A 15,381-nucleotide genomic window follows, 5' to 3' on the forward strand; every position below is an offset into this window, starting at 1 on the left:
AAGATATTGGAAACCACGGCCCCGCCGGCAGACGTCCAGCAACCGGCAGACCGTGTATGCAGGGTGCCCATCGATGATACGGGAGGGAGGGGGGGTGGGGGTCTTGAACTCAGTGAAACGGGCTTCAGGAGAGAAACATGGAAGCCAGGATGGATCTTGAGAGCAGGAGGCAACTTAAGTCTGACAACAGAGGGGTTTATGATCTTGTCAACTGGATATGGACCAATGTACCTGGGGGCGAGTTTCCTGGATTCTACTTGCAGTGGTAAGTCTTTGGCTTACAGCCATACCTGCTGACCCACTTGATACTCGCGAACTATTCTAGACACTGAATCTACAATAAGCTGCCATGGACTCCATCATGTGCACTGCCAAGCTTTAGGCTGTGCCGACCACAGCACAATGAATAGAGGAGATGGACAAGGTTTTTAATTACCTCAAACGGGCTCCCTCCAGCGCCCCCTGCCTTGGATTCCCTGACTACAGGCAGCCATTTTGCCTGCAAGTTTGTGAGAACAACATTTATGCCACAGAAACATCCTGGTGCAGAAACACAAGTCTCATTACAGTCCTGTTGCATGCTACTCATCATGCTTGTCTCCTGTTGTTGGCAAGATTGACTGTCTGAGAGCTGTAGCTGCTGTTTCTAAAAAAGAAGACAAAACAAATTACACCCAATTTTTTGGATCATGATTATGTGGTTCATGTTCCCCATTCAGTTTTGAATATTTTGAACATTTGTGCTACTCAGCTCATGACAGCAGCTTGTCAATGTGGCTATTAAATGATCATTCACAAGCCCCCACCTAAAATTAAAGTTCTCACCACTTCTAAACCAAGACACTCTTCTTCCTATGACAGATGAAAATACCAAATTTGTTGCAGACACCAAAACCAAATACTGATTTGATTCTGTACATGGATGGGTCAGTAAGCAGACCAAGACCAGACAAATAAAAAATATTGCTACGCTGTAATTACTAGTATTGGAAGCACGAGATTACCTCAGGGTGGCTGTGGCTGTAGCGGTCTTCCTCCAACCAAAAGGTCAGAAGTTCACTCCCCAGTCTTCCCATGCCATGCCAAAGTGTCCTTGGGCAAGATGCTGAACCCCGAATTGCCCCACAGAACAAAAAAAGTGCTGCTAATAGATGCAACGTATGAATGTGTGTGAATGGGTTAATGGCAAACTGTAGTGTAAAGCGCTTTGATTGGTAATCAAGACTACAAAAGCAGTATATAAATACAACCATTTACATTGGGGTACCTCTGCTCAAGCCATGGTATTGTAGGCATTTTGAGGGATCAATGAGATAATATGATCACGATGGTTTGCACCAGGCATTACACTTCAGTGAAAAGATGCATTATTTTTCAGCAACCTAGGAGAGAGAATAGAATGAAACACAATCATTTGTTACATTAATCTGGTCCATTTATAAATATGGAAAAAGATTTTGTAAATATGCGATGTTGTCAGAGCTACAAATACTTGCTAGTCATTTCTAGACCAGTTTTTTTAAGAAGGTTGAAGCTTTCCCAACTAGGAGACAGGAAGAAAAAATATGTTGTTAAGTGCCCGTAAGAGGATGCTATAGCTCAGGTGAGGTTGATGACTACTGATTTGAAGTGGCCGCATACATTGCCTATTGTGCTTATTCCATTCAAAGCACACCTAGTGCAAGCCCACCTTTGACACCCTATAAAAACTCTGCTTTGGAATGATGTGGTACGTAGATGGGTATATGTAAGAGGATGTTAATAAACTAACTAACGAAGCTAAACCAGACCTAGTTTCATTTACAGGTATCAAGCAAACTGCAAAACCTTCAAATGAACTCAGTGAATGGCCAGTTCCAGGTGCTGTTAACAACCAGAACAGCCTTTATGATCCAAGGTAAAGCAGAATGGATCCATGCTTCAATACATGCCAGCCCTTCCCCAGACGCCCACAAAGAGGGGACGTATAGAACACAGACTGTGTATAAAGAGGATAGAAGGAAACGGGGTGGTTCTTCATCTTCCTCCTAATGAGTTCTTTCGAAAGGAGGAGTTTGTTCTGGTAACTTAAATGTTCCACACACAAGAAACACTATTCGAGGTGATCACATAGAATGAAAAGAGAATGAACTCCAAAGCAGAATGACTGATGAAAATCACACTGACATGGTTAAGAGGGGATAATGACCTTTAACTGGATCTGTTAAAATATGCTGTGTTTGATACAATGTTTGTGTGTTTAATCCCACTCTTTTAATAAGGCTCATTAAAGATCGCCATATAAATTGGGGCTGATGAGATACCCAATCCAAAGCCTAACATTGATTGGATCTTTCATAGACAAAGGAACATGTATCTTTCTGAGAAGATGATGGAGATAGCAGGACTTCACCCCTGTGGGTGGGGCCATCCATGTTTGTTTCTATCTGGAGACAAATCCCTAATGCTTTCCATGATTTCTGTTACCAGTGTGATTTCTAGTAATCAGACAGTGAATTTTTAGTCTAATAAATGTGTTTCTGTTACTTTAATTCCATTGATAATTAAGACATTATTCATGATTTACAGGACTGTAACCTTTTTGTGATTATTTACATATAATAATTTGTATTCAATTCCAATATTTCATTCCCAGTTTAACTTTATGATTGCGCTTGTCTTTTGTTTTAATCAATTATTTGATGTAATTATTAAAAGGTTCTTATCCCAAAGTTGTGAAGGTCTAAAGCTCCGGGTCAGTTGGTAATCGTCCCATACAATATAAGTGTTTGGATTTTAAAGATTCAATTAGAGCAGGGATGTGGAACATCTGGTAAGACTGTTTGATCCAGCCTGCAGGTCATTTCATAAAAACAAACACACACGATAGAGGAAAAGCTGGAATTCTAACCTAAAACATCGTATCAATATTTACTGAGCTGGTAACATATTTTCTGTGCCAAATGTTTAATATGTATCAAAGAGCAATTTATGTTTTATTCATCAAGAATATTTTAATATTTCTTATTCAGATTCAGATGTCAGATCGAATGTTCTTTACAATTAAGTTCATTGCCCTTTGAAAAGGTGAACTTGCATGATTATGCTATGATATTATTATTTTATTAGTGGTTTAAAGGGTTTAAAAGCTATGACAATAATGTAATGTATCACAGTGGTTTCCAGAACAATATATCGTCCAGCAGGGTTTGTTATCAAGACACGCCTACCGTAATATTTTTCATAATGCACCAAGTTAGAGGTTTCCTTGCACAGTTACACATATCCATGCAAAATTGGTTTTGTTCAATGATATAGCCTTAACTAAAAAGATATTGAATCAAATCGAGTCCTTGTGAATTGGAATTGATTAATAATAAACAAATACTAAAATTAAAAACTGACTAGGTAACAATTTCCACACAGAAATTCTTTGTAATTTTTATTTGGGGAATACTCAAGTAATGTTTACTTACTAGAAAGAATTAGAAGATAAAGACTACTTAGGAATTTTACTGGAGATTTTCTCCTTAGATATTTTGCCGGAGGTTTATTCCACCTGGGAGTTTTCCCTTCCCGCTGTTGCTCATGCTTGCTCGGTGTGGAACAAGTTGGATTTTGTGTTTATTAAGATCTTGGACTTTTGTGCAGCACCCTGAGACAACTGTTAGTTGTGATACCGTGCTATATAAATACATTTGAAATTTGAATTTGATATATACGGAAGAGGATTAGGGCCACTGTGGGGAAAAAAAGTGAATTCTGGGGGTGGCTGTGGCTGAGGGGTAGAGTGGTCGTCCTCAAACCAGAAGGTCGGAAGCTCAATCCCCAGTTTTCCCATCTGCGTGCCAAAGTGTTCTTGGGCAAGATGCTGAACCCCAAATTTCCCAATAGAACAACAACAAAAAAAGTGCTACAAATAGAAGCACTGTATGTATGAATGTGTGTGTGAATGGGTGAATGGCAAACTGTAGTGTAAAGCACTTTGAGTGGTCATCAAGACTAGAAAAGCACGCAAATACAACCATTTACCATTTCTGACTTTTTTCTCAGAATTCTGCCTTTTTTCTCAGAAGTATGGGTGCCTGTGAAGAACCAACTTCGGGTGCGCACTAGAGTGGAGGAGAGAGCTATGCCCGGACTGAAAATGTTGGACCTCAGTGAGTTTTTGCGTGCTCAAAGGGTCCCTGAGGAAGCCATTTCATTCATGGAAGAGCAGAAGGTGAGTGAAGAAGATATGTGTTGGTTAGGTGCTTGGTGTTTGTAAAAACGAAGAAATGGCTGCAGATATGATGTATACTCGTTAACTCGTAGCATGTTTGTTAGCTTAAATGGTTATGCTATTGCTACCGGGCAATATCCACGAGTCCATCCCGATTTTTGTCATTTTGTTATAATAATTTAGCAATCTGCCGCTGTGAGGATCGCTGCTCGCTGTCCACTTCTGTGTTTGCAACTACCGACTGAGAGGCGTAGAGCCACAGTTAGACTGGTCTACACCGGTCTACACAGGGCACTGGTAGGGATGTAATGATCATGAACGCATCGGTTAAATAAAAAAATGAATCACGTCACAAGGCGTAAGGAGTAGACTACGTGGGGCGGTCGGCGGTGTTTAGGCTGCGGAGCTAAAGTTTATGTTATCTTCATCTGCTTTATAGGCAGTTCTCTCTCTGTCTGGCTGTAAGTGTGTGTTCACGTGTGTTTGTTTATGTATACGTCAGTGCGGAGCTCCGCCCTTCGTCAAACAGAGAGATGTACAACAATGAAGATTAGATCAATAACATCAGTTGTGATTTGGTGCTATATACTATATAAATAGTAAGGGGAAACACTGACAGATGCTCCGAGCACTTCCAAATCAACTGTATGTTGACATTTTGGATTCCCAGTTTACACAAATGCAAACGCGAGAAATAGACAGAAGAGACTAAAACAGAAGACATGACTTCATGTTTATGTAAATTCATGTGCAGGCATTGCACTCCCTAGGATCAATAGGCTGTTGATATATTGTTTGAACCATAAACAGCACAGTACAGCACATCTCTGGAATCTGTCTCACAGTGAGAGCATGTAATATCACTTGAACATTTTTGCATGTGCACATTGAAAAGAATCATTGTCTCTCTTTTTATGTCCTCCTATGTGCAGATCGACTACAATGTCATTGTAGTCATGGATGATGCAGAACGATAGACCTTCAATTTCCTTTTCACAACAATGCCTGCAGTGCCTGATTTGGAGGACCTAATCAAATTGTACTTCAGACTTTCTTTCAGTAACAAGGAAATACTTGCAATTTTCGCACATTACAACCAGACAGTGATAAGTGTCAGAACTTTAAAGAGAGTTTGTAGAAGACTTGGTCTGTTCAGGAGGAAGAAGCAGTCTGACATGGAAGAAGTGCTGGCTTTTGTCCAACATGAGGTTGTGACCAATGGACAGATGCAATGTTATCGCTGGCTACATCTTTAGGCAGACCAGCAAGGATTTGTTGTGTCACAAGACACCATAAAACACATCATCAAACTGGTTGATCCACAAGGTGTAGAATTGAGAAGAGCACAGCGCTTGAGAAGACGTCAGTACAGCTGCAGAGGGCCAAATGCACTTAGACACATGGACAGCTATGACAAGCTAAAACCCTATGGCATTGCCATCAATGGCTGCATAGATGGTTTCAGCCGCTATGTGTTATGGATGGAGGCCCTTACCACAAACAGTGATCCCAAAGTAGTAGAAAGTTAATTTACCAAAACGGTGTCAAGCATAGGTGGATGTCCAGAGAGGATTCGTGCAGACAGGGGAACAGAAAATGTTTGTGTTGAAGAAACGCAGATGTTTTTGTGGAGAAACCATCCAGACAGTTTTGCAGGAGAGAAGAGTTTCCTTTATGGAAGAAGCACAGCAAACCAGTGCATTGAAGGATGGTGGGGTATCCTTCACAAACAGAGTGTGCAGTTCTGGATTAATTTATTTCAAACTTTCCAGGATGATGGTCATTTCACAGGAGAATTTTTGGACAAAAGTCTAATCCAGTTCTGTTTCATGAATCTTGTTCAGGTAAAAATCTTTCCTCAACCTCTGAAATGAAGTTGCTGTAGGTTTTATTGGAATTGTAGTGGTTTGTAGTTATTCATTAAATTATTTATTTTTGATTTTGGCATTTTCTACCCCTCCATATACAATACAACACAGCAACCTAGGCCTCAGTATAGACAGGAAACAGTTAAGTGTTGCAAAACCTATTTCACATCTCTGTATGTACTGTACTTCTTTCTATGCAGGATGAACTTGACGAAGTTGTCACCACCAGGAATTCACACAAAATCAGACCAAGATCAAGTGGTGACGTGGCATTGGGTCGGCCAGTCGTAATGTATTCATTCCCAGAGCTGCACAGTGCTGAGGACAGACTCAAACCTGTTTCTATGGAGTAGGTCACTGTGTGTATGGAAGAGTGCACTCCCAAAGGCGAGTTTCCTTGTAATGAAACCGTTTTTGAACTGTGTTGTGTCCTGATGGAGGAGAATGGGTGGGATGCTCCTGCAGATCCACTTGCCGTGGCTGATCTGTACATCATGTTAAAAGACGAACTGCTGCAAATAATTTGAGAAATGGAAGACATCTAAATAAAAACGAAGTTTTTCCCAGTCATATAATGTGAAAGTACTTGTCTTATCTTGATTATTATTTTCTTGTGCTTTATACATGATAAGATTATATATTATAAGATTTTAATAAACTTGATATGTGTAAACACAAGTTTTCTTGTCAAATATTTACCAATAAAGGGCCATGAACTTTTGAATCGGCAGGGAAAGTGAAGGGAAAATTTACTTGATGAGCGACTGTTTGTCCATTGATTGTCCATTTTTGATGTATATTATTGATGTAAAAACATTTTAGAAATTTTAGGTAAGACATTCACTTTGCCTGACACCCACTATTGAACTTGTGAAACCTTTATTTTATTTGTGAAAATGCTCAAGGGGAGATGTCACTGTTTTTTATTTATACCTAGACCACATTAGTCCAGATCAAAAACCACTACACCTAGACCTCTCAAATCTGGATTAGATTATGCTACAGAGGCTGAACATTCATAAAAAAAAAAATTCTGATATGTGAAACATTTTCTTTATTTTTGAAATTGCAAGAAAAGCACATTATGTAACGACCTCAGGCACAAGAACTGGTGGACTCAAATTCATGACTCAGAAAAGACGTGGATATAACAAAAAGAGGTTTATTTCCAATCACAAAAGGTGCATAACAAAAAGTGTTCTCAAAGAGGATAACAAAGTAGCAAAACAAAACTGTAACAAAACTAAGAGGGAAACAAGAAATACAAAACATGAACGAGGCTTACTCTTGGCTTGGCAAAAATATCTCACTTGATCGTGGGGCCAGAACAAGACGAACTGGCACAGGACAAAGGGAGACGAAGACTATTTATACAAGAGGAAGTAGGAAACAGGTGAAACCAATCAGGGGCGGGGAAGACAATCACGAAGGCGGGAAATCACTCAAAGGGAGGAAGTCAGGGTCTGAAATGAGTAACAAAATAAAACAGGAAGTGCACGATGAGACTAGACATGAGTGAAGCTTAACTTAACACCTAGTGCATGGTACACTAAAAACAGACATGAATAAACTTAACATAACTGACAAGACATAACACATTACTAGTACACTTGGCACACTTGAATAAATTAATAGTAAACTAAACTCTTTGGATAATGTGGTAATAAGGATCATATCTGCAGGTAGGTTGGAGGTCAGGTGATGAGCAAAGGTAAGACCACAATGAGGACAACTGGTGGGCAGGAGAACCCAAGCAGGGTCTGAAATAATGGTAGATGTTAGTAAACAAACACAAACATGAATTAATTCATTTATCAATCAAATAATAATAATGATTATTATTGTGATAACCACTGACAGAAAAGGTTTATATAAATGTCTTTATATAGTTCAAATGAAAAACACAGGCGACAGTTACTTCAGAAGTGAAGAAGTTTACAGTCACAGAAGTGGTGGGAGAGCTAATGTCGACATACTAACAAATGACAATGGTCGTAAGCCTCTGCTATCTAACCTCTGACATCGTCTTCGCGTAGTCAAGCCAGACGCACCAACATTTTAAGTGCGCCCGTATTATGAAACTTAAGGCGAATGCTCGGAGTCCACTGAGAAAGTCAGCGCTACTTCAATACAGAGCGAGCTAACTTAAGCTATTGGACTACATATTTTCCTCAATACATTTAAATTTTTTCTGTACAGTAACAACATTTTGGTCCATAATTTCTGGCAATGGTTGATAGAGTTGACTTCAAGAACACCCTGACTACTCAGTCATACACATAAGTTTCATAATACAGGCACACTTAAAATGTTGGTCCAGTTGGCTTGACTACACGAAGACGAAGATGGCTCACTTGACCGCAGTCATTAAAGTGTAAACATCAACGAACACAACCGCGAAAAAACAGAAAATAATTAAACATGTGGTTGCTTGTGTAAACATACTAAACTCACCTGCAAACACACAAACAGCTTAAATGCCATGAGTAAACCGTTAAACTGTCGCGATTTTTGGGCTGACTGGACCTTCTCTGAGTTTAGAACTACAGCGGTCGCCATGACAACAAGGCAAACTGCAACAGTCACGTTACCAGGCGGCTACTGCCATCTATTGGCAAAAAGTAGCAACTACAATATACTACTCCAGCCCAAAATCAGGTGAGTGTCTCCACAAGCAATGAAATAATAATCTGAAAAGTTAAGGGGGTGGCCCAGTTAATAACATAAATAATACCAATGCATTATCCAGGGTGCCACATAATGTCACAGGCCTGTTATCTGGAAAAAACAACAACAACTGTGGTAGAAGAAGTAACATTTTATTCACAATAAAACTTCATGAAAATAAACATTTTTCTTTGTTATACCAATAATTTTGTAAAATCCCAACCTATATGTCTGCAACAAGTTGGTGTCACAAGATACTGTAAGATGTATTATTAAATTGGTTGGTTAACAAGATGTGTGTTATCAGGGCAACATGGCATCTGAGAAACATCAGAACAGCATCAGTATTTACTAAAAAACAGTTCAGAACACTAAATACTATCCAGACATTCTTTCAATGAGTTTGGAGGTGAAATATTAGCATTCCAAACTTCCAAAGTCCTGAACTCAATTCAATTAAGCAATGGCATACAAAGGAACATTTTGCTTATGCAAAAGTAATGGATAAAACAATACATATTACAGGGCAAAACTAACTATAAAAACTACAAGTTTTGGCTACAAAATTTACAAGTTTTGGCTACCAAAAACTACAGGTTTTCTAGCCAAAACTGGGCTTCCTCCTACACAGCTGGAGGATATATCTGTCTTTTAAGGACAGTGCAGAAGTGCATGTTGAAGTGCACATATTAAAGTTCCAAAATATTTGTATTATCTCATTTCTTTGCAATTTGGTCCCTGCAATCCTGCATCATTAGTGAGGATTGTTCTGTAATGGTTGTGGGAATCTAAACAATGTCCATTACCCAGACATTGCTTTCAAGAACTGTATTAAATTCTGAACAGAAATCCGGGAAGTTGTCATAGCTTGCAGCTATGAGCAGAATCTTTCAGCATGTGTGACCAATTGATCTTCTGCTGAACTCTGTCAGTTCTTCAAATTCCACATAGATGCTGTCTGTTATTACAAGATCAGATCCGGTGCAGTTTAGTTTCATCTAGCTCTCTGATGAATCTTTTCAGATGATTTCTCACTCCTTTTGTTTTGGAGTCAAATCATTTGCAAATTTCAGCAGCTGACAGACCTTTTTTGAGGTTGGTTGCAGGTCAGTTAACAACTTGATCAATGCCTCTGGACTGAGGAAGAGATGATGATGGGTAATCTCTCTCCAGCAGTCATTGACGAACATCGGTTTTTGGACAAGCTCTTTGTGTGCTATTTCATCAAGAATTATAGGAATCCTGCATCCATAGCTGTCAAGAATCTCAAAAAGGTCATCACAGTCAACCGTGGAGAAATCACTCATTGCTTGCATCAAAATGTCATGTTTTTCCCTGCTTACAAACTGTAGAAAATGCACTTTCAGGTCACTGTACACACAGTTAAAAAGAACTTGCTCAAGAAAGGGGAGTGCGAGTTTGTTTGGTAGATACTTGAGAGTCTTGGTAACCTTTTAAAAGGATTCTACCAATTGCCTTCCATGTTTCAGCAGGAAAATCATGTCAAATGAAGGGCACTTTAACTGCTGTACCAAGTGTGCATTGCTCGTAGAATTCATGCCAGAAGCAGCTGAGAACATCTCTCATGACCCTGGATCCATTTCCTGCCTCTTCAGTGTGTCTGGAAGTATGCGTTTCAAATTCACTGCTTTGTTCAATATCTCTGCATCAGAGAAAGCGGTGATCATGTCATGTAAAGTGTTAGCATGATGTATAATGATTGTTATTACATCCTCTGGATTAGGTGGACTAGTGGGCATGAGAAAACCCTCATGAATCAACGTGTTGTCTGTGTCTTCGTCAACATCATGAAGGTGACCGAAGGTCATTTCAGCATCAACAGACATCTCTAAAGCAGGCTGGAGTTTATCAAAATCAACTGTGGCATCTCCCACTTGTTGTTGTGTTGTACTGGTTTCATTGCTGCTGTGTGACAAGACAAGAACCACATCAGATGTCTTGCTGGCACCATCTTCAACATCTTTTGGCCTGGTTGCAATGTAAAAGCGTAGCATACTCAGCTTTGCAGTCATGTACATAATGCCAATAGACTGGCAAGTTTCATCGGTGAGGCAGTTCTGATTGAAATCCCACACCTCAAACTGAAAATCCGACACTGGTCCTTTAGGAGAGATCCCACCAGGAAAGAAAAACTTCTGTCCTTCTTCAAAAATAGCTTTTAATCCAGCATCAATTGGCAACTGTATCTTTCTAGTGCCACCGCCATGTTTTGTCCTCACCTGTTTGGCTCCTTTACCATCATCATGAATTCTATCTCTACATTTTGTGTAGTTTTTAGCTTCTTTGTGTCTGATGTAATGTCTTCTCCTTTGTACTTTCCTTTCTGACTCTCATTTTCTCACGAAGTCTCTCCAAAAGCCCTTGCTTTCGTTTGGGGAGGGACTTTTTACTTCTGCAGAAATTGAAGACAGCAATTCGGTCACCGTAGGAAGGAATGTAATTTGCCAGAGTTGCATCCTCCATGACTACAATGACATTGTGGTCGATCTGCACAGAGGAGGACATAAAACAAGAGACAATGATTTTTTTCAATGTGCACAAGCAAAAATGTTCGAGTAATATTGCTCTCACTGTGAGACAGATTCCAGAGATGTTGCCTGCAATCATCTAGTTTACTGTATTTTATACCCTTTCCATGCACGTAGGAAAAGCCTTTGCGTTGACTTAAGTGAAACTAGTGCTACTAAACATCTGTCAGACTTGAGAGAATGGGATGAATAGAGCAAGCACCTAACCAACTGTTGTGATTATGTACTTTCCCTCGCGCGGGGTATGATTATGTACTTACCTTCACGCGGGGCACCATTAAATGGTGTGCTATTGGGCATTAAATAAATGTGGCTATCAGAGAAATAATTGAACTGATAAAAGATAAATCGGGGCATCACCCTTCAAAGGAATGGAAAAGCCAATTTATTGAATAAGTCTCATGAAATTACTGATTACAAATGTGGAACTCTGATTAATATTAAAATAAATAACTATAACCAAAATTACCAATTATTAAGTTGAAGGATATGGAGTTCCTGACAGTGTAGAGGTTGGCAAAATTCACACTCATGCAACATTAATGAAGACGTGTTTTGAAGAAAAACATTTATTATGAGAATAATAAAAGTATACAACACACAAACTAACAAAGGCGTACTTACTATAAACAGATGTGCATGCAAGTATGCATGTGTGTGTGAGTGAGTGAGTGAGTGAGATTCAAATTGGGGGCTGGCCACTATGAAGACAAAAGGCCCCCTGGAGTGGTGGGACCATGTGGCTGAGATCACATATATGTTTTAAGTTTGTGGAGATGAGTGTGTGAGGTGTTGGTGCCAGGTTAAAGAAAGTAGTTATATGCATGCAAAGAAAGTGATCAGCATAACAGAACTAACATTAACTTTCGAATAACAAATTACCAAATATCACAACACAAATCAAACTTATAAACATCACATGAAATCAGTCCTTTGCTTAGCGTAATAATAATGCCCAGTTGTGTTACCCGTCCATGAAAAGGAAGGAAAGGTCCTTTTTGGATGTGCTGTTTGAAGTCCAGTGAAGTGGTCTTGTTGGTTTGTGGCTCCTGTTGTGCATCTGCTGGTCAGACCTTGTGTCGTGGCCAGTTGTGCTGAAGTTCTTAGGCAGGCTCTCGCATCGCTGCCTTTGGAAGGTTTTAGCAGTCTGCTCCAGACAGGCCTGCTTGAAGTTGAGGAGCTTGTGTAGGGAGGAAGTCTCCCTGGCTGGGAGCAGAACCTACTCCTACAGGAGTGGTCAGCAGGGGAAGAGGCAGAAGAGAGAAGAGAGAGATAGGAGAGGGCAAACTCGGCTTATATTGGCCTTGTGACCTCATGGGTCAAGGGGCACACAGTGACCAATAGTGGTTGAGAGTTGTCTCCAGGAGCAGTTTTACCACCTATGTGTGAAGATGAAGCACCCTGGGAGACTGAGTTCTGGAAGCTCTCCTTTGTCTCCAGAGCAAAGGAGACATGCGGTCAGGCTTTTGACTTCACATATAGGCCCCGGTTCACCGATACCAGGTCCCAACAGTTCAGACAGTGATTCTCTGAGATGTTTAGGGCCAATTACAACAACCTCAGTTTTTTCTGAATTTAGAAGTAAGAAGTTTTGGGTCATCCAGGTCTTGATGTTCTTGAGAGATTCCTGAAGTTGAACTAAATTAGATCCATTAGGCTTCATAGATATGTACTGCTGGGTGTCGTCTGCATAACAATGGAAGTGTATGTGGTGCGTTCTGATGATTTTGCCTAAGCGGAGCATATATAAGATGTTTTTTCGTATCTCAAATTCAGATTGCAGATGAATGCTTGATAAGCGTCAAGTTCTTGTCTTTTTCGGGGTAGAATTAGACAGAACAGATTAGCATATATGCCTTGTTATAATTTTGATCTGAGCCATGCAGAAATATTTGCTGACTGAGCCGGAGCTGGGATGGCTGAAGCCAGAGAATGTTGTGTGAGTGTCTGGGAGATGAGTGGTTGCACCTGGTTGGGGCAGTTGTGGCTGGCGGAGTTAGAGTTGTCGTCCTCTAACCAGAAGGTCAGTGGTTAAATCCCATTCTTCCCCATTCCAAATGCCGAAGTGTCCTTGGGCAAGATACTGACCCCCAAATTGCTCTCTCATAGAGAAAATTGCTGTGCATGGATGCACTGTATAAATGCATGTGTGAATGTAAAGCGCTATATGAAAACAGACCATTTATTGAGGAGGCTTGCAGCGAAGGGAGTGTTTCTGAAGGATTTTAGACAAGAGTTGATGTTCTGCATGGTGATTGCCAGGGACTGCAAGGTGGTTGTCACAATATAATCTGAAGTCGAAGTGGGTGCGGGAGCGGGACGAGGTGTTACTTTTCTTCAGAACAGGGGCTTTCTTGGTCCTTGCTGAGCTGAGAACGGGCAGGCCTGGATCTGGCATAATGCCGCGATCTTGAAGCTGAGCGATGAGGAAATCGGGCTCGTCTGTGACAATACTGGATGTGATCTCTTGGAGCAGATTGATGCTGGGGTCCGTAAACTGGGGATAATCCTGGTCAGAGTTCGATATCAAGATGTGCCATAAGAGATCAGTGAATGATGGCTGACTGCTGTAATGGAAAATTATATAATCACACTATACTATGTATGTATACCTGCTTTTGCTGTTTCACCTCACCTTTTGCTCTTTCACCTCTTTCTCAGGGGCTCTGTAACATTAATTTCCTACGGGGATTAATAAAGTACTTCTGATTCTGATTATCTCTGCTTATGCATGCTTATGTAACCACATTATTATCTGTGCTAATGCATATCATGTGTGACAAGATGACCATACCACGTGTGATCAGTTGTTGACCAGCCTCATGGCAGATTTATCATGACGTTTAATTATTAGATTCACTAGATCTCTGAGAGATCCATACATCAGACTGTACTGTCTCATCCCACATCTTATCTTCTGGGGGTTTACTTCACACTCCATTCTTACACACATACATCATCTCTGTATAAAAGAGCATGCCCTAAAAATGTTCTTGGTCTTATCCATCTACACATACTGTAAGATCTGTTTGACCTTCTTTGCCAAAGAATAGCTGTGCAATTAAAAAAACATTATGGTCAGATCTCTTTATTTCAGAAGTCTTGCAAAGTTAAATTTCCTCCATACTGTGGAAGGGAGGAGAAGAGATTTAGAGTTTGAGAGCAGTCGCATGATTGGCTGGAAGAGACTGTGGCATAATCTGAGTGGCCATTTAGACACGCCCACAAACAGCTGATTAACAAACATAGAGAGTAAGAAACTGGGATTGATTGAATGGGGGCAGGTCTTCCTGATTGAAATTACTCCGAGCTTAATTATTATTATCTCCAAGAAGTTGTCATTGAAAGAACTATGTGGTCTAACATGACAATATAAAAAATGTATGTTCCAACAGAGAGTCCTTTTGACATGTTGTATCCATAACTTTTAGGTGTTACTATGCCAATGAATGCTTATCAAAACAAATTAGAGAGTAAGTTAACGCAGTGAAATTGCACAGACAATTTAATTTGTTAGATTCATTAATCAAATAAACCGATATGTTCTGCCTCAGACATAAACTAATTTTATTAGCTCTAGAGAAAGACATAATATGAAGTGCACATCATCAAATAATTTCTTTACTCTTTCCTTCATGAGTTTTAACCTGTACATGGTTAAATGTATTAACTGTTTTCAAAGATCACTTATCACAACTGTCAGATCATATAACCATGGAACTATTAACTGTTGTCATCCCACAGTACAAGCAGTATCAAAACCATACAGCATATCCAGAGGGTTTTGGGCTGGAGTGGACCATTAGAGTCATTCAGAAGGTTCTCTACACGAGACCAGGACCCATTATTGGGCAAAGGCTCCACTCCCAATGTCCAGCACATCACATTGTAGATGTCCACTGCTCGAATTGGAGCCATCTGAACATTACGCTTGAAGTCTAGATGAAAATAGGTAAAGAAAATCAGAAATATATCTCAAAGTAATAGCCTAAAAATAAGTTACAATATTTACAGAAACAAGAGATAGACAGAGACAGATAAACTATACATGTATTGTCTGTTGCCCAATACATCGGATAACAGGAGAACTGTATGG

The 15,381-nt window shown here is 39.9% G+C and overlaps 1 protein-coding gene across 1 annotated transcript in view; it reads right to left on the minus strand.

Annotated features, from left to right (window-relative positions):
• Nucleotides 1–14,357: 14,357 nt before the first annotated feature.
• The window catches only part of enpp6 (ectonucleotide pyrophosphatase/phosphodiesterase 6), a 51,189-nt gene continuing 50,165 nt past the window's right edge, over nt 14,358–15,381 (minus strand). Inside the window, exon 8 of the mRNA XM_069531854.1 lies at nt 14,358–15,223. Within this exon, the coding sequence (XP_069387955.1) occupies nt 15,009–15,223 (215 nt within the window). The 3' untranslated portion in view covers nt 14,358–15,008. The remainder of the gene's footprint in view (nt 15,224–15,381) is intronic.

Source organism: Paralichthys olivaceus, chromosome 9 (assembly GCF_024713975.1).
Source record: "Paralichthys olivaceus isolate ysfri-2021 chromosome 9, ASM2471397v2, whole genome shotgun sequence".
In the NCBI taxonomy this organism is placed as follows: domain Eukaryota; kingdom Metazoa; phylum Chordata; class Actinopteri; order Pleuronectiformes; family Paralichthyidae; genus Paralichthys; species Paralichthys olivaceus.